The following is a 25796-nucleotide window of genomic DNA, read 5'->3' on the forward strand; positions in this document are numbered from 1 at the left end:
CATTTAAACGTGTCAACCCTCGCAAGGCTGCAGGCCCAGACGGCATCCCCAGCCGTGTCCTCAGAGCATGCGCAGACCAGCTGGCTGGTGTGTTTACGGACATATTCAATCAATCCTTATCCCAGTCTGCTGTCCCCACATGCTTCAAGAGGGCCACCATTGTTCCTGTTCCCAAGAAAGCTACGGTAACTGAGCTAAATGACTACCGCCCCGTAGCACTCACTTCTGTCATCATGAAGTGCTTTGAGAGACTAGTCAAGGACCATATCACCTGACATCCTAAACCCACTCCAATTTGCTTACCGCCCCAATAGGTCCACAGACGACGCAATCGCAATCACACTGCACACTGCCCTAACCCATCTGGACAAAAGGAATACCTGTGTGAGAATGCTGTTCATCGACTACAGCTCAGCATTTAACACCATAGTACCCTCCAAACTCGTCATCAAGCTCGAGATCCTGGGTCTCGACCCCGCCCTGTGCAACTGGGTCCTGGACTTCCTGACGGGCTGCCCCCAGGTGGTGATGGTAGGTAACAACATCTCCACCCCGCTGATCCTCAACACTGGGGCCCCACAAGGGTGCGTTCTCAGCCCTCTCCTGTACTCCCTGTTCACCCACGACTGCGTGGCCATGCACGCCTCCAACTCAATCATCAAGTTTGCAGACGACACTACAGTGGTAGGCTTGATTACCAACAACGATGAGACAGCCTACAGGGAGGAGGTGAGGGCCCTGTGGTGTCAGGGAAATAACCTCACACTCAAAGTCAACAAAACAAAGGAGATGATCGTGGACTTCAGGAAACAGCAGAGGGAGCACCCCCCTATCCACATCGACGGGCCAGTAGCGGAGAGGGTAGAAAGTATTAACTTCCTCGGCGTACACATCACGGACAAACTGAAATGGTCCAACCACACAGACAGCGTGGTGAAGAAGGCGCAGCAGCGTCTCTTCCACCTCAGGAGGGTGAAGACATTCGGCTTGTCACCAAAAACACTCACAAACTTTTACAGATATACAATCGAGAGCATCCTGTCGGGCTGTATCACTGCCTGGTACGGTAACTGCTCCGCCAATAACCGTAAGGCTCTCCAGAGGGTAGTGAGGTCTGCACAACGCATCACTGGGGGCAAACTACCTGCCCTCCAGGACACCTACACCACCCGATGTCACAGGAAGCCAAAAAGATCATCAAGGACAACAACCACCTGAGCCACTGCCTGTTCACCCCGCTATCATCCAGAAGGCGAGGTCAGTACAGGTGCATCAAAGCAGGGACCGAGAGACTGAAAAACAGCTTCTATCTCAAGGCCATCAGACTGTTAAACAGCCATCACTAACATTGAGTGGCTGCTGCCAACATACTGACTCAACTCCAGCCACTTTAATAATGGAAAAATTGATGTAATAAATGTATCACTAGCCACTTTAAACAATGCCACTTCATATAATGTTTACATTACTACATTACTCATTACTACATTACTCATCTCATATGTATATACTGTACTCTATACCATCTACTGCATCTTGCCATCTTGATGTAATGTATCACTAGCCACTTTAAACAATGCCACTTTTATATGTTTACATACCCTACATTACTCTTCTCATATGTATATACTGTACTCTATACCATCTACTGCATCTTGCCATCTTGATGTATTTTGTTTTGTTTAACACTGTTTTGGTTACTACATGATTCCATATGTGTTATTTCATAGTTGTGATGTCTTCCCGCTCAGCCCAGTCAAAACTGTTCGCTGCTCTGGCACCCCAATGGTGGAACAAACTCCCTCACGACGCCAGGTCAGCGGAGTCAATCACCACCTTCCGGAGACACCTGAAACCCCACCTCTTTAAGGAATACCTAGGATAGGATAAAGTAATCCTTCTAACCCCCCCCCCCCCCCCCCCTCCTTAAAAGATTTAGATGCACTATTGTAAAGTGGTTGTTCCACTGGATATCTTAAGGTGAATGCACCAATTTGTAAGTCGCTCTGGATAAGAGCGTCTGCTAAATGACTTAAATGTAAAATGTAAATGTTCACTATTATTCTACAATGTAGAAAATAGTAAAAATAAAGAAAAACCCTTGAATGAGTAGGTATTCAAAAACTTTTGACTGGTAGTGTAGTAAAATGGAGGCATTGGCTAGATGAGGTGGTTCGCCAAACTATGCTCCTGAGACGTGCAACCTCGTCTGACACCTGAAGACTTGTGTTTTACCCAGAGTTAAAAACAGATTTTAGCTCACACAGACCACTGGGATTTAATATACAGTACACCGCACGGTACACCACACATTGGCTTAACCAACAATCCTTGGCAGGTGCATTAGTCAAGCATCTCTTCAATGTTAGAGCATCCAATCAGTGTGTTATACAGTAGGTTTACTATTTGTAACTGTTATGAGAGGTGCAAAGAGATGCAATTATTTTCTCCCATTCCCATGCTGTGACCGCCTGGCGTGTGTGTGTGTGTGTGTGTGTGTGTGTGTGACTGAGGCGTGTGTGTGTGAGGTGTGTGTAATCCCCTGCTTCCTGAGGACACTGCTCCTCATTCATCATCCACGACACATCAGCCCCCTTCTCCCTTGCAGGCCTCTCTCTATGTTCCCCTCACTCAGCTGTAGGTCAGACATGAACAGCTAGGACACGCTGTCCTATATTGGCAAATGTTGAAATGATATAATGGGGACAACAAGGGGGGTGTCCAGAGAGATCGTAGAGAGAGAGAGAAAGAGAGAGCAATAGAGAGAGAGAAAGAGAGAGCGTAGAGAGAGAGAGAGAAAGAGAGAGCGTATAGAGAGACAGAAAGAGCATATATAGAGAGAAAGAGAGAGCGTAGAGAGAGAGAGAAAGAGAGAGCAATAGAGAGAGAGAGAGCAGAGCGAGAGAGCGTAGAGAGAGAGAGAGAGCGTAGAGAGAGAGAGAAAGAGAGAGCGTAGAGAGAGAGAGAAAGCGTAGAGAGAGAGAGAGAAAGAGAGAGCGTAGAGAGAGAAAGAGAGAGCAATAGAGAGAGTGATAATGTGATGAGACTCCTCACTGACTGTTACTCTTGTAGATGTGGGTTGTTAAGTTGGTAATGGCCGGAATGGAGAAATGCTATTTATAAAGCTCTTTTAATCCCTTGTGGGTGGATGTTTCTGAGCTGGCTTGGGCTGCTCGGTTATGTAACAGCTAAAATACCAGCGCTGACACAATACGGATCTGACCACAGCACAGCAACAATAGTTAGGTAGCAGATGCTTCTATCCAAAATAGCTATTAGCTTATCGTTAAATATGTATCTAATGTACTGTACTTGGCTCATATAGAAATTGAACTTGTAACGTTATGGGTTGTTAACTTCAACCAGCACCATGCTCCAATCAATCTAATGATATAGCCAATCAGTGGGCTGGAATTCCGCCTAAATGTTATTTCTAGTATCCTGTAAAGCTGTTGTCATAACACTGTCGTAAGAAATATATAATCTCTGCCATGGCAAAACCAGTCATAACACATGACCTGGAGATGTAATATTAAGGATTGTTTTTTCAGAAGTGAACTACAGTCCCCATCATACTGTATAGTCAGTCTTGTGTAAGTGGTTAACTTAGTCAATGAAACCATATTGAAAACGTAGAAAATGTTCATGTTAAAGCGTTCAAGTGTATTCCTCTAACACATTATAACAGTGTTATGGCTTGTCACAACCTGTTGTCATAGGTATGACATCATTCTTTAAGCAGTCATCAGGGCTGGATTTTTAAAGTGCACTTTGTTGAACAATACCTAAGGTGGCGATGGTTATCACTTAGCTGGAGGCACAAAACTTGTCACAGAGTCATTAAACAAGGAAATGGCAGAATGTTTGTACCATGTTGGGCTGCTGCCATGTTGTGTTGCTACCATGTTGTTGTCATCTTGTGTTGCTACCATGCTGAGTTGTCATGTGTTGCTGCCTTGCTATGTTGTTGTCTTATGTCTCTCTTTATGTAGTGTTGTGTTTGTCTCTCCTGTCGTGATGTGTGTTTTGTCCTTTATTTATATATTTTTTATTTTTAATCCCAGCCCCCATCCCCACAGGAGGCCTTTAGCCTTCTGGTAGGCCATCATTGGAAGTAAGAATTTGTTCTTAACTGACTTGCCTAGTTAAATAAAGGTTAAATAAAAAATAGAATGTTGACAAAATCCATTGACGTGTGTGTGTTTGTGTGTGTGTGTGTTTTGGTCAAAACATTGGTATCAAACAGGCGTAGCTGGCTGGGCTGGTATGAGGCATAATGAACAATAATTGACAAACTGTCATGTCACACAAAAACTAAGGTGACATGACTCAGTCGGAGGTGACAAAGAAAGACCGGTTGAGCCAGAATAAACGTGTCCCCACCCGGTTGCAGATCCAGATATCTCCTGTGTCATCTACAGGATGCTTTCTCTTGTGAGTTTGTTTTGGCAGAACTCGCTATTACAGTGGCCATGTCACCACCACACCCATCTCTCCTTTCCTCTCTGTATCTCACACCACAGGACTGTGTTTAATATGTGGGCGGTTGACTTTAAACACAGTGGTGGAGCATTGTTTTGGTACAACACATGACTCGTTCGTTAACGATTTTGTTTTGAGCAGTAAATCACTTAAACAGTTGAAGTACTGTGTGTTGTTATTGAATCATGTGTAATAGAGTAATATTAGAATTCCACATAGTCAATTGCTCTACGCATTCAAGAGAACGTTCCTAGAAAGTGATGGTCAGTGAAGAGGTGATGTCATACAGATGGGTCTTTTGAATCTCTGACACCAGAGCTGCTGGCCCTGTCTCTAACGAGCCATTTGGTACGGTCTGGAATGGGCCAAAGGTGACAAACACAGGGGGATGGGGGGGCACCACATGGGTCTAGGGGGAGGGGTAGATGGCCACACAGGGGTCACTGCAAACAAAAGGTGTGTGCGCGTGTGTATGTATGTGTGCATGTGCGTGTGTGTGTGTTTTTGATGGTAGTGGGTGTTGTGCCTATTAACATGTCTGTGAGTATGGGCGAAGTGTCATCACCCATGTCCTAAACACTGTATCCATCAGTGTCTTTGTGTGTTCTTCAGACAGCGTATTATCATCCTAATTACCTCAATGTTGTCAGCAGAGCTCAGAGGTACACAGGGGAATGATGTGTCAACGTTAAGTAGTAAAAGGCACTGGTTTCCCCCAGGACAGATAACCAATACACAACTTTCCAACACAAGGCCAGAGAAACTACTACTGGTAAACAAGCTCAATGCTTATTCACTGTTCGGTTTTTCAACAGGGGTTTTCTGTGTCTATTGTAAAGAGAAACGCTTGTAAACAACCTCCACAACATTGCATTCTACTCCTTACAAATCTCCTGCAAAGGTCCCTTTAAACAACAAACTACTAGACAATTACATTTACTCATCACCACTGAAAAATTACCCTATTGTCATACTTGAGTAAAAGTAAAGATACCTGAAAAGAAAATTACTCAAGTAAAATTGAAAGTCACCCAGTAAAATGCTACTTAAGTAAAAGTCTAAAAGTATTTGGTTTTAAATGTACTTAAGTATCAAAAATAAATGGAATCGCTAAAATATACTTAAGTTTCAAAAGTAAAAGTATAAATAATTTAAAATTCCTTATATTAAGCAAACCAGAGAGCACAATTTTCTTGTTTTTTTAAATTTACGGATAGCCAGGGGCACACAACAACACGCAGACATAATTTACAAACTAAGCATTTGTGTTTAGTGTCTGTCAGATCAGAGGCAGTAGGGATGACCAGGAAAGTTCTCTTGATAAGTGAGTGAATTAGACAATTGTCCTGTCCTGCTAAGCATTCAAAATGTAACTAGTACTTTTGGGTGTCAGGTAAAATGTAAGGAGTAAAAAGTACATTATTTTCTTTAGCAATGTAGTGAAGTAAAAGTTGTCACAAATATAAATAGTAAAGTCAAGTACAGATACCCCAAAAAACGACTTAAGTAGTACTTTAAAGTATTTTTACTTAAGTACTTTACACCACTGCTCATCACCATAAAACCACAAAGCCACTGCTCAGGTGAATCGTAAGCAGACAGATATATGCAACACAATTAGAGCCAACTAAATCATGAAAACAAAAAGATAATGATTTCCAATAGGTCAAGTAATTAACAAAAAAACTGAGCAAACTAGAATGCTATTTGTCCCAAAACAGAGAGTACAGTGGCAGAGTACCTGACCACTGTGACTGACCCAAAATTAAGGAAAGCTTTGACTATGTACAGACTCTGTGAGCATAGCCCTACTATTGAGAAAGGTCGCCATAGGCAGACCTGGCTCACAAGAGAAGACAGGCTATGTGCACATTGCCCACAAAATTAGGTGGAAACTGAGCTGCAGTTCCTAACCTCCTGCCAGCCAAATGTAGAGACACATATTTCCTTCAGATTACACACACCCACAAAGATTTAGAAAATAAATCGCATTTTGATAAATTCCTATACAGTGCCTTGCAAAAGTATTCATCCTCCTTGGTGTTTTTCCTATTTTGTTGCATTACAATCTGTAATTTAAATGTTTTTTTTTATTTGGATTCCATGTAATGAACATACACAAAATAGTGAAATGGAAAAACGTACTTGTTTCAAAAAATTATAAAAAATAAAGAACTGAAAAATAGTGAGTGCATATGTATTCAACCCCTTTGCTATGAAGCCGCTAAATACGATCTGGTGCAACCAATTACCTTCAGAAGTCACATAATTAGTTCAATAAAGTCCACCTGTGTGCAATGTAAGTGTCACATGATCTGTCACATGATCTCAGTATACAGTTGAAGTCAGAACTATAGTTTTGGCAAGTTGGTTAGGACATCTACTTTGTGCACGACACAAGTAATTTTTCCAACAATTGTTTACAGACAGATTATTTCACTTATAATTCACTGTATCACAATTCCAGTGGGTCAGAAGTTTACATACACTAAGTTGACTGTGCCTTTAAACAGCTTGGAAAATTCCAGAAAATGATGAAATTCCAGAAAAGGTCATGGCTTTAGAAGCTTCTGATAGGCTAATTGACATAATTTGAGTCAATTGGAGGTGTACCTGTGGATGTATTTCAAGGCCTACCTTCAAACTCAGTGCCTCTTTGCTTGACATCCTGGGAAAATAAAAATAAATCAGCCAAGACCTCAGAAAAATAATTGTAGACCTCAACAAGTCTGGTTCATCCTTGGGAGCAATTTCCAAATGCCTGAAGGTACAACGTTCATCTGTACAAACAATAGTACGCAAGTATAAACACCATGGGACCACGCAGCCGTCATACCGCTCAGGAAGGAGACACGTTCTGTCTCCTAGAAATGAACGTACTTTGGTGCGAAAAGTGCAAATCAATCCCAGAACAACAGCAAAGGCCCTTGTGAAGATGCTAGAGGAAACAGGTACAAAAGTATCTATATCCACAGTAAAACGAGTCCTATATCGACATAACCTGAAAGGTCGCTCAGCAAGGAAGAAACCACTGCTCCAAAACCGCTATAAAAAAGCCAGACTACGGTTTTCAACTGCACATGGGGACAAAGATCATACTTTTTGGAGAAATGTCCTCTGGTCTGATGAAACAAAAATAGAACTGTTGGGCTATAATGACCATCATTATGTTTGGAGGAAAAAGGGGGAGGCTTGCAAGCCGAAGAACACCATCCCAACCGTGAAGCCCGGGGGTGTCACGTTCGTCATATGAATCGGACCAAGGTGCAGCATGGTATGCGTACATTCTTCTTTATTAAAGAAAGAACACTGAACAAACTAACAAAACAACAAAACGAATGAAACGTGAAGCTATATGAAATAGTGCAGACAGGCAACTAAACATAGAATAAGAACCCACAAACACCAAAGGGGAAATGGCTACCTAGATATGATCCCCAATCAGAGACAACGATAAACAGCTGCCTCTGATTGGGAACCATATCAGGCCACCATAAACATACAAATACCTAGACCTACAAAACCCTAGACATACAAAAACCCTAGACAATACAAAACCCCTAGACAATACAAAAACTAGCGTAATCCACCCTAGTCGAAAAGGTGCGGACTCCTGGCCGCAAACCTGAACCTACATGGGAGGGTCTGGGTGGGCATCTACCCTCGGTGGCGGCTCTGGTTCTGGACGCCGCCCCCCTTCTTTACGCTGATTCCTCCGCCTTTGTATAACCGGACCGAGGATCATCGCCGGAGGCTCTGGACTGCGGATCATCGCCGGAGGCCCCGGACTGGGGACCGTCGCTGGAGGCTCCGGACTGGGAATCGTCGCTGGAGGCACACACTCTGCCAAAAACAAAGAAATAGAAAACATAGAAATAAAGAAACTAGAATGCCCACCCTAGTCACACCCCAGCCTATCCAAAATAGAGAATAAAAGCCTCTCTATGGCCAGGGCGTGACAGTACCCCCCCCCCCCAAAGGTGCGGACTCTGGCCGCAAAACCTGACTCTAAAGGGGAGGGTCCGGGTGGGCATCCCTTATGGCGGCGGCTCCGGTGCGGGACGTAGACCCCCCTCCGCCTGCAGATCCCTCCGCTTTAGTGGCGGCCCTGGTGCATGGACCTTCACTGGAGGAACCGGGCCGCAGATCATCGCCGGAGGAACCAGACCACCGATCATCGCCGGAGGCTCCGGACTGGGGACCGTCGCTGCAGGCTCCGGACTGGGGACCGTCGCTGGAGGCTCCGGACTGGGGACCGTCGCCGGAGGCTCCGGACTGGAGACCGTCACTGGAGGCTCATTTCCCTGGATCGTCACTGCAGGCTTCGTGCCATGGATTATCACTGCAGGCTCCGGGCCATGGATCATCACTGGAGGCTTCGTGCCATGGATAATCCTTGGAGGCTTCGTGTCATGGATCATCACTGCAGGCTCCGGGCCATGGATCATCCCTGGAGGCTTTGTGCCATGGATCATTCCTGGAGGCTTCGTGCCATGGATCATCCCTGGAGGCTTCATGCCATGGATCATCACTGGAGGCTTCGGGCCATGGATCATCACTGGAGGCTTCGGGACATGGATCATCACTGGAGGCTTCGGGCCATGGATCATCACTGGAGGCTTCGGGCCATGGATCATCACTGGAGGCTTCGTGCCATGGATTATCACTGGAGGCTTCGGGCCATGGATCATCACAGGAGGCTTCGTACGTGGAGCCGGAACAGGTCTCACCGGACTGAGGAGACGTACTGGCAGCCTAATGAGTGGAGCTGCCGCAACACATCCTGGCTGAATACCCACTTTAGCTTGGTGAGTGTGCAGAACTGGCACAGGACGCACTGGGCTATGAAGGCGCACTGGAGGCATAGTGCGTAGAGCCAGCGCAGGACACACTGGACCGTGGAGGCGCACCGGAGGTCTGGAGGGCAGAGCTGGCACAACTCGTCCTGGCTGGATACCCCCTGTAGCCCAGCAAGTGCGGGGAGCTGGAACAAGCCGCACTGGGCTGTGCTGGCGAACCGGGGACACCGTGCGTAGAGCTGGCGCAGGATAACCTGGGCCGAAGAGACACACCGGAGACCAGGAACGCTGAGCCGGCACAATCCGTCCTGGCTGAATGCCCACTCTAGCACGGCCACTGCGGGGAGCTTGCACAGAGCGCACCGGCTGTGGATGCGCACTGAAGGCATGGTGCGCAGAACCGGATAGCACGGTGCTTGACCAGACCCGGTGTGTCCCCCCCAAAAAATGTTTGGGAGCTGCCTCTCGGGCTTCCGTGCTAGCCGTGACGCCTTGTATAGTTGCCGTTCCTCCCTTGCTGTTTCCGCCTGTTTCCATGGCAGGGTCTTGTCCCCTGCCACAACCTCCTCCCATGTCCATGAGGTCCTCCACTAACTCTTCTCCCGGGCCCAGGATCCCTGCTCCTCCTGGCCACGCTGCTTGGTCCTTTGGTGGTGGGTAGTTCTGTAACGGCTCTCGTCGGAATGAGTGGACCAAAGCGCAGCGTGGAAAGTGTTCATGATTTTATTGATCAAAGAAACACTCGAACAAAGTAACAAAACGAAAGCGAACAGTTCTGTTAGGTAAACAGATACTAAACAGAAAATAACTACCCACAAAACACAGGTGGGAAAAAGGCTGCCTAAGTATGATTCCCAATCAGAGACAACGATAGACAGCTGCCCCATCTGATTGGGAACCACACTCGGCCAAAAACAAAGAAATAGAAAACATAGAAATAAAGAAACTAGAATGCCCACCCTAGTCACACCCTGGCCTAACCAAAATAGAGAATAAAAGCCTCTCTATGGCCAGGGCGTGACACTATGTAAACTTCCGACTTCAACTGACTTCTGTTCTGAAAGGCCCCAGAGTCTGCAACACCACTAAGCAAGCGGCACCACCAAACAAGCGGCACCATGAAGACCAAGGAGCTCTCCAAACAGGTCAGGGACAAAGTTGTGGAGAAGTACAGATCAGGGTTGGGTTATAAAAAAATATCAAATATCACAACTTTGAACATCCCACGGAGCACCATTAAATCCATTATTAAAAATGTTTAAGAGTATGGCACCACAACAAACCTGCCAAGAGTGGGCCGCCCACCAAAACTCACGGACCAGGCAAGGGAGGGTATTAATCAGAGAGGCAACAAAAAGACCAAAGATAACCCTGAAGGAGCTGCAAAGCTCCACAGCGGAGATTGGAGTATCTGTACATAGGACCACTTTAAGCCATACACTCCACAGAGCTGGACTTTACGGAAGAGTGGCCAGAAAAAATACATTATTTAAAGAAAAAATAAGCAAACACGTTTGGTGTTCGCCAAAAGGCATGTGGGAGACTCCCTAAACATATGGAAGAAGGTACTCTTGTCAGATGAGACTAAAATTGAGCTTTTTGGCCATCCAGGAAAACGCTATGTCTGGCGCAAACCCAACACCTCTCATCACCTCAAGAACACCATCCCCACAGTGAAGCATGGTGGTGGCAGCATCATTCTGTGGGGATGTTTTTCATCGACAGGGACTGGGAAACTGGTCCAAATTGAAGGAATGATGGATGGAGCTAAATACAGGGAAATTCTTGAGGGAAACCTGTTTCAGTCTTCCAGAGATTTGAGACTGGGACGGAGGTTCACCTTCCAGCAGGACAATGACCCTAAGCATACTGCTAAAGCAACACTCGAGTGGTTTAAGGGGAAACATTTACATGTCTTGGAATGGCCAAGTCAAAGCCCAGACCTCAATCCAATTGAGAATCTGTGGTATGACTTAAAGATTGCTGTACACCAGCGGAACCCATCCAACTTGAAGGAACTGTTGCAGTTTTGCCTTGAAGAATGGGCAAAAATCCCAGTGGCTAGATGTGCCAAGCTTATAGAGACATACCCCAAGAGACTTGCAGCTGTAATTGCTGCAAAAGGTGGCTCTACAAAGTATTGACTTTGGGGGGTGAACAGTTATGCACGCTCAAGTTTTCTGTTTTTTTGTCTTATTTCTTGTTTGTTTCACACAAAAAAATATTTTGCATCTTCAAAGTGGTAGGCATGTTGTGTAAATCAAATGATACAAACACCCCCAAAAATACATTTTAATTCCAGGTTGTAAGGCAACAAAATAGGAAAAATACCAAGGGGGTGAATAATTTCGTAAGCCACTGTATCTATTGGGTGAAATACCACAGTGTGCCATCACAGCAGCAAGATTTGTGACTATGTTTATTTATTTTACCTTTTTTTACTTTAACTATTTGCACATCGTTACAACACTGTATATAGACCTAATATGACATTTTAAATGTTTTTATTATTTTGGAACTTGTGTGAGTGTAATATTTACTGTTAACCTTTTATTGTTTATTTCACTTTTGTTTATCCATTTCACTTGTTTTGGCAATGTAAACATATGTTGCCCAGGCCAATAAAGCCCCTTGAATTGAATTATATGAATAATTGTGGACTAGCACTCTTTGTCAAGGGAATCTTGTCTTAAGGAGCTCTGGTGGGGGTTGAGGTGGAGGTGAAATCTGGTAGGGGTTGGGTTGGAGGTAAACTCTGGTGGGGGTTGGGTTGGAGGTAAACTCTGGTGGGGGTTGGGTTGGAGGTAAACTCTGGTGGGGGTTGAGGTGGAGGTGAAATCTGGTAGGGGTTGGGTTGGAGATTAACTCTGGTGGGGGTTGGGTTGGAGGTAAACTCTGGTGGGGGTTGGGTTGGAGGTAAACTCTGGTGGGGGATGGGTTGGAGTTTAACTCTGGTGGGGGTTGGGGTGGAGTTGAACTCTGGTGGGGGTTGGGTTGGAGGTAAACTCTGGTGGGGGTTGGGTTGGAGATGAACTCTGGTGGGGGTTGGGGTGGAGGTAAACTCTGGTGGGGGTTGGGGTGGAGGTGAACTCTGGTGGGGGTTGGGTTGGAGTTTAACTCTGGTGGGGGTTGGAGGTAAACTCTGGTGGGGGTTGGGGTGGAGTTGAACTCTGGTGGGGGTTGGGTTGGAGATGAACTCTGGTGGGGGTTGGGTTGGAGATGAACTCTGGTGGGGGTTGGGGTGGAGGTAAACTCTGGTGGGGGTTGGGGTGGAGGTGAACTCTGGTTGGCGTTGGGTTGAGGGGAACTCTGGTTGGGGTCGGTTCGGGGTGGAATGGAACTCTTGTGGGGGTTGATGGTCGCGGTGGAGGGTAGCTCTGGTGGGGGTTGGGGTTGAGGGGAACTCTGATGGGTTCAGGGTGGAGGGACAACGCTGGTGGGGGTCGGGGTGGAGTGGTCGAGTTGGGGGGAGGTGTGAAGGTAGGAGGAGTGGAGGATGGGTGACATCAACACATTCCTTAGGGAATAGCTTTGGCAACCCCACAACCCACTGAAGTCTCCAGCGCTTTTCTTATGTGTGACTGACACACATGCAAGAACACAGACACACAACATATTTGCTCAAAGACACACATGCACACACATACTGCCAGCCCCTCCTACAGCAAACATGCACACACATCACCTCCCCAAATGTATGGTCCCTACTCCCCCCTTGTCCTTTCAAGACCTCGAATGGACCCCAACCCCCACACACCGCTCTCTATTACACACACACACCTCTGTTACACACACCCCCTCTATTACACCTCCCCTCTCTATTACACACACACACCCCTCTCTGCTACACCCCCCTCTCTGTTACACACACACATGCAAAAACAACACACGCACCAGCCCCCCAAGGAATACGGACCAACCTCCTGCCAGCAGGCAGTCTCTATTGTTAAAACGCAGCCACATTAGCAGGGAATGTTAAGCACGGCTCATAAAGATGTCCGCATGCTTCAAATCAAATCAAATCAAACTTAATTTGTCACATGCGCCGAATACAACATGTGTAGACCTTGCCGTGAAATGCTTACTTACAAGCCCTTAACCAACAGTGTCATTCAAGAAAGAGCTGGGCAGCTCGCGGCTGGGTTTCCCTTTGTAGTCCGAAATAGTTTTCAAGCCCTGCCACATCCGACGAGCATCAGAGGCGGTGTAGTAGGATTCAATCTTAATCCTGTATTGACGCTTTGCTTGTTTGATGGTTCGTCTGAGGGCATAGCGGGATTTCTTATAAGCGTCCAGATTAGTGTCCCGCTTCTTGAAAGCGGCAGCTCTAGCCTTTAGCTCAATGCTTCCCAGCCGAAACAGTTCAGAAGTGTTTGTGCATATATCATAACGACATTTTGTGACTTTTTTGTTAGTTTTGGACGAAGTCGATAGCCTAAGACTACGCCCCTTCGTCAGTGATTGGTCAACTGTAGAGATGTTTCAATAAAATATTTGTTAACATTCAACGAAAGACAACTCATTTTCATGCACATTTTTTCATTGAGAAATGCTGCACCAAATATCTTAGTTAGATGTAAAATTGCACAACTAAGATTTACTCTGCAAAAACGTCAAAATTAATTACAGATTTCTTGAGTTATTTTAGATTAATTTGGACTATTTTGAGGCAGTGTATACTGGCTACGGCATCTCAAAATAGACAAACAGTACTATTGCCGCCTTTTTCAAGCAAAGGTCTTTAAAGGGAGTATGTGAGCACACTCGTTCGGTTCAACTAACTGAGTTTGGCTAGCCGCCAGCTGAACTGACGCATGCTGACGCCTTAAGCCCACTCACACATGTACACACACACAACCATTTTTTAAAATGCATTTAAACTTTAATTAACTAGGCAAGTCAGTTAGGAACAAATTCTTATTTACAATGACAGCCTACCCCAGCCAAGCCCTTAACCTGGACGACACTGGGCCATTTGTGCACAGCCCTATGGGACTCCCAATCACGGCCGGTTGTGATACAGCCTGGAATCAAACCAGGGTCTGTAGTGACGCCTCTAAGACTGAGATGCAGTGCCTTAGACCGCTGCGCCACTCGGCGAGCCCTTAAAACTGAGCCTTTCCATGACAGCTAATATTAGCCTCTCTGTTGATAGAATCATTCCATAACACGTTTTCATCTTTAATGAATATTAGGCTAAAATGATCGACACAAAATCACTTGGCTAATGCCTTTAAAAGCCCCAAATGACCTAGTAAGTGCTGTAGGTTTGAAATGAACAAACATGAAGTCACGCAATGTGACTTGTGTGGGTGTGTGAGTGAATATTGCCCCGCACAGCTGTTCCTCTACATACTAATGGAGGGAATGATCTGTGACACAGCTCTCATTAGCATGTCTGACTGCCAGGTACAAAACACAACACAGCTAGTCATTACACATCAACTGTGAGTATATGTGTATGTGTATGTGTGTGTGTCTGTGTGTGTGTGGGAGGGAGGGATGTGTCAGATATGCATGACTCTGTCAGTGAGTCATTAGAGTGCATGTTTTTCTGTGATTCAGTGTGTGTGTGTGTGTGTTTCAGAGCATTTGCAGTGTGTATGTGTGGTGTGTGTGCGTACATTTGTATGTGTGTGTGAACATGGCAACATCTCCCATCTCTGCGTGTCTGTCACAGTGTGGCACACAGAGGATGGCACATCCCCCAGAAGGTTAACTAACTCCACGCCTGTCAAAATACACTCCTACCATATCCATCTCCCCACAGAGCCCAGTCAGACACACACACACCCCTCCCCCCACCTAGACACACTCCCCTGAGGGCGGTGCGATTGGGAGCCAGAGGTGTCAGAGTTCAACACCTGGGACACACACACGGACACACACAGACACAAAAACACCCCCCATCCTCCTTGCCTCAAGCCACTGTAGATGTAAACACACGGGCTAGACTCTGTGTCTGTCTCCATGCTATAATATCCCTGATAACACACACATACATAAGGTAACAGTGGAGTGGACGGCTGCATCCCACGCACCAGATCCAGTGTGGGCTGCTAGGTATTTATAGAACAGCACAGCAAAGGAGAGAAGCCGACATCACTTCCCTGAGACAGAAACACACAGAGAGATAGATAGATAGAAATAGAGAGATAGAGATAGACAGAGTAGGTGTTGATGAATCATACTCCTAGAACAGGAGGGAAAGATAGAGAACACTCATTTACAGATGCCTCCCCTCTCTTTTCATCCCTCTCTCCTCTCATTCACCCACCCCCAACCATCCACACATAACCTCTTCAGAGGAGAGAAAAAAACGAGGGATGACTAAAGCCTGTAGGTCATGTCCTGCTACGTCTATAATTATAAAAAAGGAAGGGGAGTGGGGCGGCGAGATGCTAATATAACATAATTTAATGATTCTGCAGAGGGAGTCTTACAGTCTACGTGAACTCAATGACAGCACCAACACAGTAATGGTAATCCAAGTACAAAACCTGTGTGATGTCTAGAATACCATCATTGCAACACCTTATGCAACCCTAAACCCAACATTACTGGGGTCTGACATATTAAACCATTATGCAACTGTAATACAACCATAGTACCCAGGGGTTAAGTAGCATTGGATTTCCTGCTAACCCCATTGACTTCTGAGAGAAACAACACGATGCTAAGCATCATTCAGCATGTAAACACTGCAGGAAAACCCCACACCTCCGCCCACTTACACCACTAAACCAATAAAGAGGGTGTGTGTCCTGAACGCAGTACACTGACCCCATTTAGCCGTGTTTGTTTGTTTAGGAAACACATGAGCTCATTGCTGCATCTTCTAAGGACTGAGGCTAAAAACTCTCAGCGATATATTAGTACTACTAGCCCCTTAGAGACAAGGCTCTGTACACATCTCCAGTCCCACCACATAAAAAAATGACAGACTGTTCTCTATGGACAGTAAAGCTCCTTTAAAACAACACCACAAAATAGTCGCATAAAAAGGAAATAAGATCATTGTGATGATGTCTTGTAAAAATAAACGGAGTGCCATGCTTCACTGTGGAGAAAGTGGCAGTTTGGAGCACAGACAGGCATAAGAACAGATCCACTTCATGTGTAAAATATAAAGAAATCATAAGTACATTGTCATGAGAGATTGAGTATGACAGAAATATGACAAGTGATTTCAGATTTAATTGTGGGCCTATGGCCCCCTTTAGTTTTCTGAAATACAATTCCTCAAATGTGTACAGTATTTGAATAAAGGGCGAATGGACAAAATGTGCTTTAACTTTTGACAACCAAATGCATGTGTCCACTTGGCCGGCTTGCTTACAAAGAGTAAGAACCTGCTGCTAGATGTCCCGGTCCCTGTCTGTAGGCTTTGTTGAAGGTGGTAGAGAGCAGGAAGTGAGGGGTGGGACTAATGGACCTGGTTTAAGTGTAAAGAATGTCTTCTGAGTGAAACCAACATTCCACCTTGAGGTAGCTCAGCTTACTATCCAGTGAGTCAGAGGACAAAACAAGGAGACTGCATGGCCATATATGGTACACAGACTAAATAAAACCTGCAAGAGAAGCAAAACCCCAAAACATGATGCATTTCGCCACCTAGTGGACATCTAGAAACCTTCAAATAGAGCAAAATCAAATCAAATCCTGTTTTTTGTACATAGAAATATTTTTAAATAGACTTTTATGGAAAGTTGATCAGTGTAATCAGACCAAATCCTGGTCTGGTCCTGAGTAGAGCACGAGAGGCGCATGCTACTGCCTGGTGAGCAGTGCTCGACTTGGGCAGGAGCACACTGGAGCTGAGTACCGGCACTAAAAATATTCTACTGCATCGCAGTGCTTGAGGCATCACTAAAGACTAGGGTTCAATCCCAGGCTGTGTCACAACCGGCCGTGACCGGGAGACCCATGAGGCGGCGCACAATTGGCCCAGCGTTGTCCGGGTTTGTCCCATCGCGCTCTAGTGACAACTTGTGGCGGGCCAAGCGCCTGCAAGCTGACTTCAGTCCCCAGCTGGATGGTGTTTCCTCCGACACATTGGCGCGGCTGGCTTCCGGGTTAAGCAAGCAGTGTCAAGAAGCTGTGCGGCTTGGCAGGGTCGTGTTTCGCAGAACGCATGGCTCTAGTTGCAGCGATGGGACAAGACTGTAACTACCAATTGGATACCATGAAATTGGAGAGAAAAGCAGGTAACAGTAAAAAAATAAAAAAATAATGAAATTATTAACTGCTTCAGCTCCTGTTCCTCTTATAGAATAATTAGCTCAAAAGTATTGTGGCGCTCCTGCACCAATTTAAACAGTACCAGCACCCACAATGAGTACCGCAACCTATTTCAGTCCTAATCAAATACTGCTGGTGGATAAATTAGCTAAAACGGGCAAGAAAGGGGAGATTGGGGAGAAAAGCAGGTAACAGTAAAAAATGATAATAATGAAATTATTAACTGAAAGAAAGAGTTCAGCACATAACTGTTTTTACATAATGATTCTCAGGCCATGTGTACAGCTGTTTCCGGAAGGGAGCGACTCAACAGCAGCCCCCAATTCAAACACTCTAACACCAACAGCAAACACTGAAATGTTAGAATAGGCAAGCCATTTGTATACCAGGCAGGCTAAAACTTTGTGACCTCGTACAAGGTGTCCTGCCCCCCGGGTGTACACCCTAGCACAACACAGCTTATTGAAATAATACAATCTTGTTGAGTTGGTTATTTGAATCAGCTGTGCAGTGCTAGGGCAAAAAACTAAACAGGCCCCAGGACTGAGTTTGGGAAACCTTGACCTAGTAGGCATTATAATAGGCGTACTGTGCTATAATCACACACAAGCCTTACTGTAGATAAAGCTGTAAATGGACTTTGAAACTCCCAGATGCTATTTGGGTCAAATTAACAAGAAAATCTCCTGGAATCCATTTTTATGCCCCATTTTAAAAAACAGATTGCATTATAATCAGGGATTTAACAATCCCACAAAAGCATTTATACACAACAGGCAGTATATTACAGTTGGCAAACATGTTGAGATGTGGAAAATAAACTTTTAATGTAGACAGTGATTTGGCTCCAATTTAGTTGGATTGATCAATAGAATAACAAAAAATATGAAATCTCAATGTTGTAATACATTTGCGTGTGAGCCCTTGGAAGAGGATTGCCTAATCAGATTTTCCCACAACTCAACCATCTTGGGGTTTAGGCTGTGTGAAATGCAGGTTCTAGTTCTCACTGCACACACCTTGTTAGCATTAATCTATTATTACACGCCCATGTTGCCAAACACTGTGTGAACTAATCTTGTATGTTGAGCTCTTCAGGTATACCATACTAAACATTGAAATAGAAAGTAGCAAGTACCCTATTATGTATCAACATCAAGTGAACAATGTTCAGATTTTTATCTGCTACAATATTTACTGACGTGTTTCGTGTCCAAGAATAGTGGTCACCGTTTTTACCATAAACCGATACCTGCCATTCCAGTTGTCAGAAAACCCGTTTTGTTCGTCGGGTCAGTGCACTACACCTCGGCTCTTTCAAGAAGTCTGTCACACCTGTCAAACCCACTGGCCACGCATGGGTCTGCAAAGCTTGGGCAGGCGAGGTGCGACAAAAAATAATTGTAGAACAGAGGGCACATCCCTCTAAACTGTGAGCCCCACTTTCCAGGACCCCAACATTTGGCCTCATGAGAACAATGGTAAGCAATACATACATACATAAAACATACATAAAACTCATAAAACCATACATAAAACTCTTTCAGTAACTAAATTTAACTATGCAGGACATGCCGAGGCAGGGCTCTCAAATTCAAATAAATCATGCATAAAAAAAAAACAAATGAGGCTAATTATGGAGACATACAGAGTCCAAGTTGGAATGGTATTTAGTCATGTTTATGAAACCGTAACCTCCAAATGCAATGAACCAAACTAAAAGTGAAGTTCAACTTTTATTAAAAAACTGGAACAAACCAAAAACTTCCACCAAATACAGTTTAATGGCAAAAGTAAATCTAACAATCATAGAAAACAAGTTGACGTTGAAAGGCAGTTTCAATAAAAGATCACTTGAAAACAGAAAAGCATACGACTGGTTAAAGCTCGCATAACTCAGGAAAAAAGCCCCGTATTTATCAAAATTACAGTTCACAGAATATTATCTTCCGACCAACTGAATCATTTAAATCTTCCCTTTAGTTTGTATCACAATTCAGATTTGATGGTTTAATGTCTGAGGGCATGTATAGAGGAATGGGGAAAACACATTCTCTTAGATCCCCAATTACACAGCAATCTTTTTTGTAATCAAATGCATTACCAGCACATGACAACTTCCACATCTAGAAGGGCATGCTTTATCTAATAGTCTGTGTAGATTTAGAACAGGACTTGTGCATGTTCAAAATGACATTGATTCTTAGAACAGGAGTGTAGAAAGACTGGAGGGGCTATCGGGAATCAAGGCCTAGCTTTACCCACGGATCATGATAAAATTGCTTTTTTTTTTTTTTTTTTGAGAAGTGGCAAGCATGTAGTAAGCAGAGCATTAAACATGGTAGGAATTTGCATCGTCACCCTCAACCATGTATGTGGCACACTTAGTAGACCAACATAACCCACAGATCATTAAAACATTCAAGAATTGGTCAACAAACTTCCTGTACACTTCAGAATACCCCCCAGAAAAAAAAAAAAAAAGAAAAAAACAATGGTACAGGTTATTTTTTGTCACAGCAAGAAGTCTACTTTTCTACTGGCTAAGATAAAGATCTAATTGACAGTCAGCATAGAAATTAAATTACAAGAACCAAGGAGATAGATTATCTCCTTCCAAGAACAAATGTGTAGCCTTTCCAATATATTGTTTAACCCCCCCAGTAAGAATGGAAAACAAGCACCCCTTCACCCTTTTCAGTTTACTTGTGACCCCCCTTGCTGGTTTTGAAGGAAACCTGCAGGATCTTGTCTCCAATGCGGTAACCGTTGAGGCTGGCGATGGCCATGGCGGCCTCCTCATAGTTGGTCATGGTGACGAAGCCGAAGCCTTTGCACTTGTTGGTGTTGAAGTCTCGGATGACCTTGACGTTGGTGACGGCTCCGAACGGCCCGAACATCTGCCACAGGATGCCCTCGTCAGCGTCCTGGCCCAGGTTGTAGATGAAGATACACCAGCCAGCCGTGGAGTTCCCCTGAGCGCTAACCGTAGACATGCTGCTCATGTGGTCCACACTCATTGGAGAGAACCTGCCAGTGGCACAGAATGAGGGTTCTTCAAATGGAACTCCATAGATGCCCGTTTAAAATAACCTAAAAACATAAGGCGCAGGCCTGTTGTCCAAGGAAATATCTGACCAGTACAAGTACTAAAAGAGACTATAAAAATAACTAACAATTCAGGGGTGTAAGGCTTTGGGATTCTAGCCTTGACTCCCCAGGATCACAACATACCCTTGTTTAACAACCGGGCACTAGTACTGAGGGAATAGTGCTTTTCTAAGTTTGTTCGATTATTTAACATTTTTGGAAACGTTAATTGAATTATAAAATCAAAACGTTATCTTTTTAATGGAAATTCCCCCAAAAAGTGAACATTGAATTACCAAAACATTTAAAATATTCCATTGTCTGTCAGGTCTACATTGGGTAGCCTAGACTTCAATAGAATAGGAAATTTCCACGAAAAAAAATGTGATATTTCAGTTGTGTGCATCACTTAGTTTTCATTTGATTTCTATTATTCGTCTTTCCTTTAAATCACCATCTCAGCTCACGCAGTATCAGCCAAATATTCTCTGTACACTCCTAAAATGCCATTTAGTTAGGCTAGCCGCAGAGCTATCTGACTAAATAATTTGACTAATTCGCCAAAGACGGTAAGGCTTAATTTCACGAACTGTCCCTTTTGTCGTTGTGTACATTCCTTTCTATCTCAGTCTATGCGGTCCGTGTGCATCTAATCTAATGTAGCAGGCGGAAAAGTGCATCCATCTCTGAATGTGCCGAAAAAACGGGTGCAATGGATTATGGTCAATCTTACAACATTTCTGCACTGAACTAGGTTGAATATTTGCTCAATGAAAACTAAAACTCAGCCCAGCGTCCCACAGTTACTGATTTCTCTAGAGAAACAGAGTTGGCCTCACAAAAACCACATGAAATTCAAGTAATTGAACTAATGTCAGTCAGTTAAATAACCAAAAGAAGAAACTAAAAAGTTGAAGCGCTCAGCACTACCGGTCACTGACATGGATTGTGTGTAGAGCAGTCAACCATACCTGAATCTCTGGGCCTGGTGGTGTACTGGACCTCCAAAGCGCCGGCCCTGGTTGTGGTAGAGCTGGTTGATAAGCTGGGAGTTCTTGGCCTGGTTGGGGCTGGCAGCAAACTTCACTGTGATGGGCTCCGAGGCACCAGGGGGTTTCTGCCCGTTCAGGTCTTTGATAGCGTCCTCCGCCTCGGCCCGTTTGTCAAAGCGGATAAAGGCCACACCCCTGGACAAGCCTGAGAAGCAAGGGGATGAAATGGAGAAGTCATTAATGGAATAGGCTGAAGATGCTATTAGACACTGATTTGAAGTCTTTTGAAAATGTACACCCAAATAGTTACGATTTGGAGAGGGGTAAAGTCTAGCCGAGTGGTATCCTTGGTGCTCAGTTAATTGATTATACACAAATATTTCTCATTCAGGCTGTGCCTGCCTACCTACCGGAGGCCTGATCGACCAATACACGCGAGTTGATGATGCGGCCATAGCGTGTGAACATATCCTCCACGTCTTTCTGTGTCATGGTCTTGGGCAGCCCACTAATGTAAAGATTGGCATCCTTAATACCGTCAGAGCTTGGCCTGGCAAAGGACACCTGATGAGGAGACGGCAGGTCAGTTTCCATTGAGTGCAATTTAAAGGAAAAACAAATATTTAAAAAAAAATAAACACTTTGGAATCAATTTGACAATATTACACACATTTGAAAAATAAAATCAGATTCAAAATGCCCAAATATCTCGCACTGAAATTTAAGCAAAATAAAAGTACACAAAATATTCCTATTCTGATAATTCAGTCACATTCCTGAGCAGCTATTTAAGTAATAAAAGAAAACCCTAATATTAAGTAAAAAGGTCTGTTTTAAAAAGCTATAAAAGGAAAATAGATGTAATTGCGAAATTATGCAGGGCTTTGATTCGGCACAACGTCACACTCAAGCAATAACCAGTAGTGTTATATAAAAAAAAAAACGTAGTCTGAACAAGATGAATATAGGCTTCAGTATAAATATGTGCCGAAAATAAAACCATGTCAGGTTACCCGCACACGCAAATTGCTTAAATCAATATCGCCAAAAACGATAAATTATAGAACAAAAAAGTTAATTACATGGTTGTTTAAGTAAACATGTTACCCAAATACCTTCATATCCTTTCGCAAATAGACACTTTGCAGGAGGGCTCGCCCTCAACTGCTCAGGGACTACTTGAGGAACATATCACATCAGTTGAAACATGAAAACAAAAACACCTTATTGCACGTTACCTTGATAGTTTTAGACTGTAGTCTCAGCCCATTGAGGGTATTGATAGCCCTTTCTGCATCACTAGCGTTAACATAGTTAACAAATCCGTACCCTAAACTGTGGCCTAGAGAAAAAAAAGGAAAAACAACAAAATAAAATAACAAAAGTTTGTCCATTTCTACAGATTGGATACCAGTCTTCCACGGGAGATATCGGTACAATGCATGCATTTTGACAAAAACATTTGCAAAGGAAAACATTTCCTGCTAAATATGTCTCAAAAAAGAAAAAGAAAAGCTGATCCACATTGAAAAGTCTAAATGAAAATATATTTCTTCTTAAAAATAACAATGATAATAAAACGTTGGCATTCTATCAAACAAAAAGAACACTAAATTGAAGGAAAACAATTCTTCCGTTTCCAATAAAAAAAAAAAAAATTGAAACTAAAAAGACAAGAGAAAACTACATAAAAGTCCACAATTTATGGTCCACAAAAGAAATGCATTTTTCAGATTGGGTCTACATATGTTGTAATCACCAGATCTAATAACATGGAGCAGCCATAATGCCCAATGAAATAAGAAAACATCTGCAAAGACCATGAATAGAATTCCCAAAGACCACCATTTAAAAAAAGAGACACTAAAGTAAAGTTTAAAGAACAGCTTTAACAAGATGTATAGCACAGAAAAACAGGAGTTGAACAAAATCCCAAAGAAAAAAAGTCAATCTCTGATCCCAACACTAATCAGCGAGTCTGCAACACACAAAAATACTCTTAGCATCTAAATACATGTTCATAAGAATTGAGGATGTACACAGGAGTTATATACAAAGTAAAAGACAATTGCGGTAACCAGCAAATACTGCATTGATTTTACAGATTAGTAATCGAGACAGAAAATCTTGGTAAAGTCAAACAAAAATATTTGATGTCACAAACTTTTGTAGTGAAAAACAAAAGAGCACACGTGCAGACAAACGCTGAGAATACCAGGGCATTGTTTCTCCTCAAAGTAAGTGAACCGAGGTCAAAAGAAAAGGGTTTGGACTCACTCTGGTTTTTGTGATAGGGATTACCTGCCACTTTATCGCGGATGAGTTTGGCAGACTCCACCTCGCCGATGCTGCTGAAGAGACTCCGCAACTCGTCCTGACTCATGTTCTGGGGCAGGTAATTGACAATAAGGTTGGTTTTGGCATCTTTGGGCTCATCTTCCATGTGTTCGTCGTAACCGTTATCATAAGCTTCTTGCTATAATTTCAGGAGAATGGGATGGGTGTAAGTAAACTGTTATAAAGACACCTAGAACTTTATGAAAGATGACAGTTAACTGGTTCTGTTCTTAGAGAATGCTGCCCATGTCCCAAAAGAACAGACATGCAAAACACAATGCTTCTCAAAAATAAAGCCAACGTTAATCTGTGGATTTACCTTCATGTTAATTGAACCCTTACTGACATGCTGTTGTGATTCCCTATTGTCACCCTGACAACTCTGTACCTCACACACCTGCAAGAGTAAACACTGGTTAATTCACAATCCTCTGCTGCAGACAACGGAGCACTTGACACCATTTAACAGATTTCCCCCAGTTATTTTGTGTCCATTTCACAGTAATACAATTGAGGCCAAACCATCTGTGCAAAAGCACAATATATAGCCAACTACGAAATGACTTCAAAACACTTAGAGCAACTCACTTTGAGGTATCTAATGTGTCCCCTTCTGACTGCCATGTTGATGCTTCACAGCTGTAGATTCTGAAAATATGGGGGGGGGGTTACCTTAACACAAAAGCATGTTCATGATTTGGTTGCCTTTGTCGCGTCCTACTGAACACGATGCAAAGGGCTTGATGACTAGGTTTAACTGAATTTATTTAAATCAGTGTCATTCATTTGAAATGTGTTCGGTCAAGGACGGGTCTCTTGCCCTCGTGATACTCAAATTGGCCCCCCTTGGGTTCTCGAGTTAGCTCGATAAATGGTCAAATTGCAAAGAGGACCAAAACAATATGAACTATTGTAGCTAATCAACTAACGTTAATGTTCGGTTACTAAGTGCAGCAATATAGTATAACATCGTTAACTATCTAGCTGGCTATTACAAGCTAATGTTAGCTTACTAGCTAGCAAACACTAGCAGCGTGGGCGTGACAACTTTGGACAACGCAAGGACCAAATGAACTCGCTCTAGCAAGCTAACGTTAGCTAAGAAGCTATCTTTGGTAATAACATAACGTTATATACTTACGCAGTTAGCTAGCTAACATTATCTAGCAGAATAACGTTTAGAAACCATGCCTTGAATTGGTCAAGTTATACCACACAGAATTAGTTATTTTGTAGCACAGATATTCTAAACAGTCTTTGGTAGTAGCGTTCGCTAGCTAGCTAGTTACTACTAACGTTAACGTTACTAGGCCGGCTTTCTGGACCGCATGGCACATAGCTAGCTAACGTTACTATCTAACTAACGTTAATCTGCGAACGAATAGAAAGATTGAACACTAAACACATTGGGAAACGTACCTGCTTTACTGATACTCCTGTGATTAATAATAGGCCAAAACGGACCTGGAAACAAAATCAAAACAAATTGACGGTGTCCTGGCTAGCCAGCAATTTTTCTCTTCGTCCAACAAAAGCAAACTCTGGTGCTGCTACTAGCATGCGCGGACAGTCGTGTAAGAACAAGTAGCCAACGTCACAGCTTCTCAACACACTAAACTCCGCCCCCCTCGCCAAAGGCGGCAAAGTTATTTGTTGCAGTTGATTGGGTTTGATGGTTGTCCTTCAAGCTCATTTTATCAACTCCATTAAAAGGTCTGCAAAATACCGAGTCTGTTATACCCTATTAGAAGGGGCCTGGTAGAAAATTCTGCATCTTCAGTCATAATAAATTAGATTACAGGAAGAAACTACGGGATGAAGGGGTCAGGCCTGACTAACAAAGAAGACAGGTGGA

At 43.7% G+C, this 25796-nt stretch overlaps 2 protein-coding genes across 6 annotated transcripts; both read right to left on the bottom strand.

Moving 5' to 3' along the window:
• Positions 1-11970: 11970 nt before the first annotated feature.
• LOC120054013 (extensin-like) lies at positions 11971-15041 on the bottom strand. The gene is made up of 2 exons (XM_039001368.1): positions 15033-15041; positions 11971-12714 (listed from the first exon to the last, which is right to left on the bottom strand). Exons 1-2 carry the CDS (start codon positions 15039-15041, stop codon positions 11971-11973), a joined length of 753 nt encoding a protein of 250 aa, XP_038857296.1.
• Positions 15042-19245: 4204 nt separating this feature from the next.
• LOC120053714 (ELAV-like protein 1) lies at positions 19246-25498 on the bottom strand. 5 transcript variants are annotated; one of them, XM_039000916.1, is made up of 8 exons: positions 25361-25498; positions 24530-24589; positions 24261-24338; positions 23906-24080; positions 22843-22946; positions 22015-22168; positions 21584-21809; positions 19246-20552 (listed from the first exon to the last, which is right to left on the bottom strand). In XM_039000916.1, exons 2-8 carry the CDS (start codon positions 24563-24565, stop codon positions 20225-20227), a joined length of 1101 nt encoding a protein of 366 aa, XP_038856844.1. In that variant the 5' UTR covers positions 24566-24589; positions 25361-25498; the 3' UTR covers positions 19246-20224. The 5 variants fall into 5 exon arrangements, with proteins under 5 accessions (XP_038856844.1, XP_038856842.1, XP_038856843.1 ...); XM_039000914.1 differs by having other exon boundaries at positions 23882-24080; XM_039000915.1 differs by having other exon boundaries at positions 23882-24080; positions 24530-24613.
• Positions 25499-25796: the final 298 nt, after the last annotated feature.

Source organism: Salvelinus namaycush, chromosome 9 (assembly GCF_016432855.1).
Source record: "Salvelinus namaycush isolate Seneca chromosome 9, SaNama_1.0, whole genome shotgun sequence".
In the NCBI taxonomy this organism is placed as follows: domain Eukaryota; kingdom Metazoa; phylum Chordata; class Actinopteri; order Salmoniformes; family Salmonidae; genus Salvelinus; species Salvelinus namaycush.

Excerpts from the sequence above, each read along its gene's own strand:
- LOC120053714 (XM_039000914.1), bottom strand. The coding sequence starts at position 24,565 with ATGGCAGTCAGAAGGGGACACATTAGATACCTCAAA. Across the intron at positions 24,339-24,529 it reads GACACATTAGATACCTCAAA|GTGTGTGAGGTACAGAGTTG; the intron begins GTGAGTTGCTCT and ends TTACTCTTGCAG. Across the intron at positions 22,947-23,881 it reads TCCCTATCACAAAAACCAGA|GCCACAGTTTAGGGTACGGA; the intron begins GTGAGTCCAAAC and ends TTTTTTCTCTAG.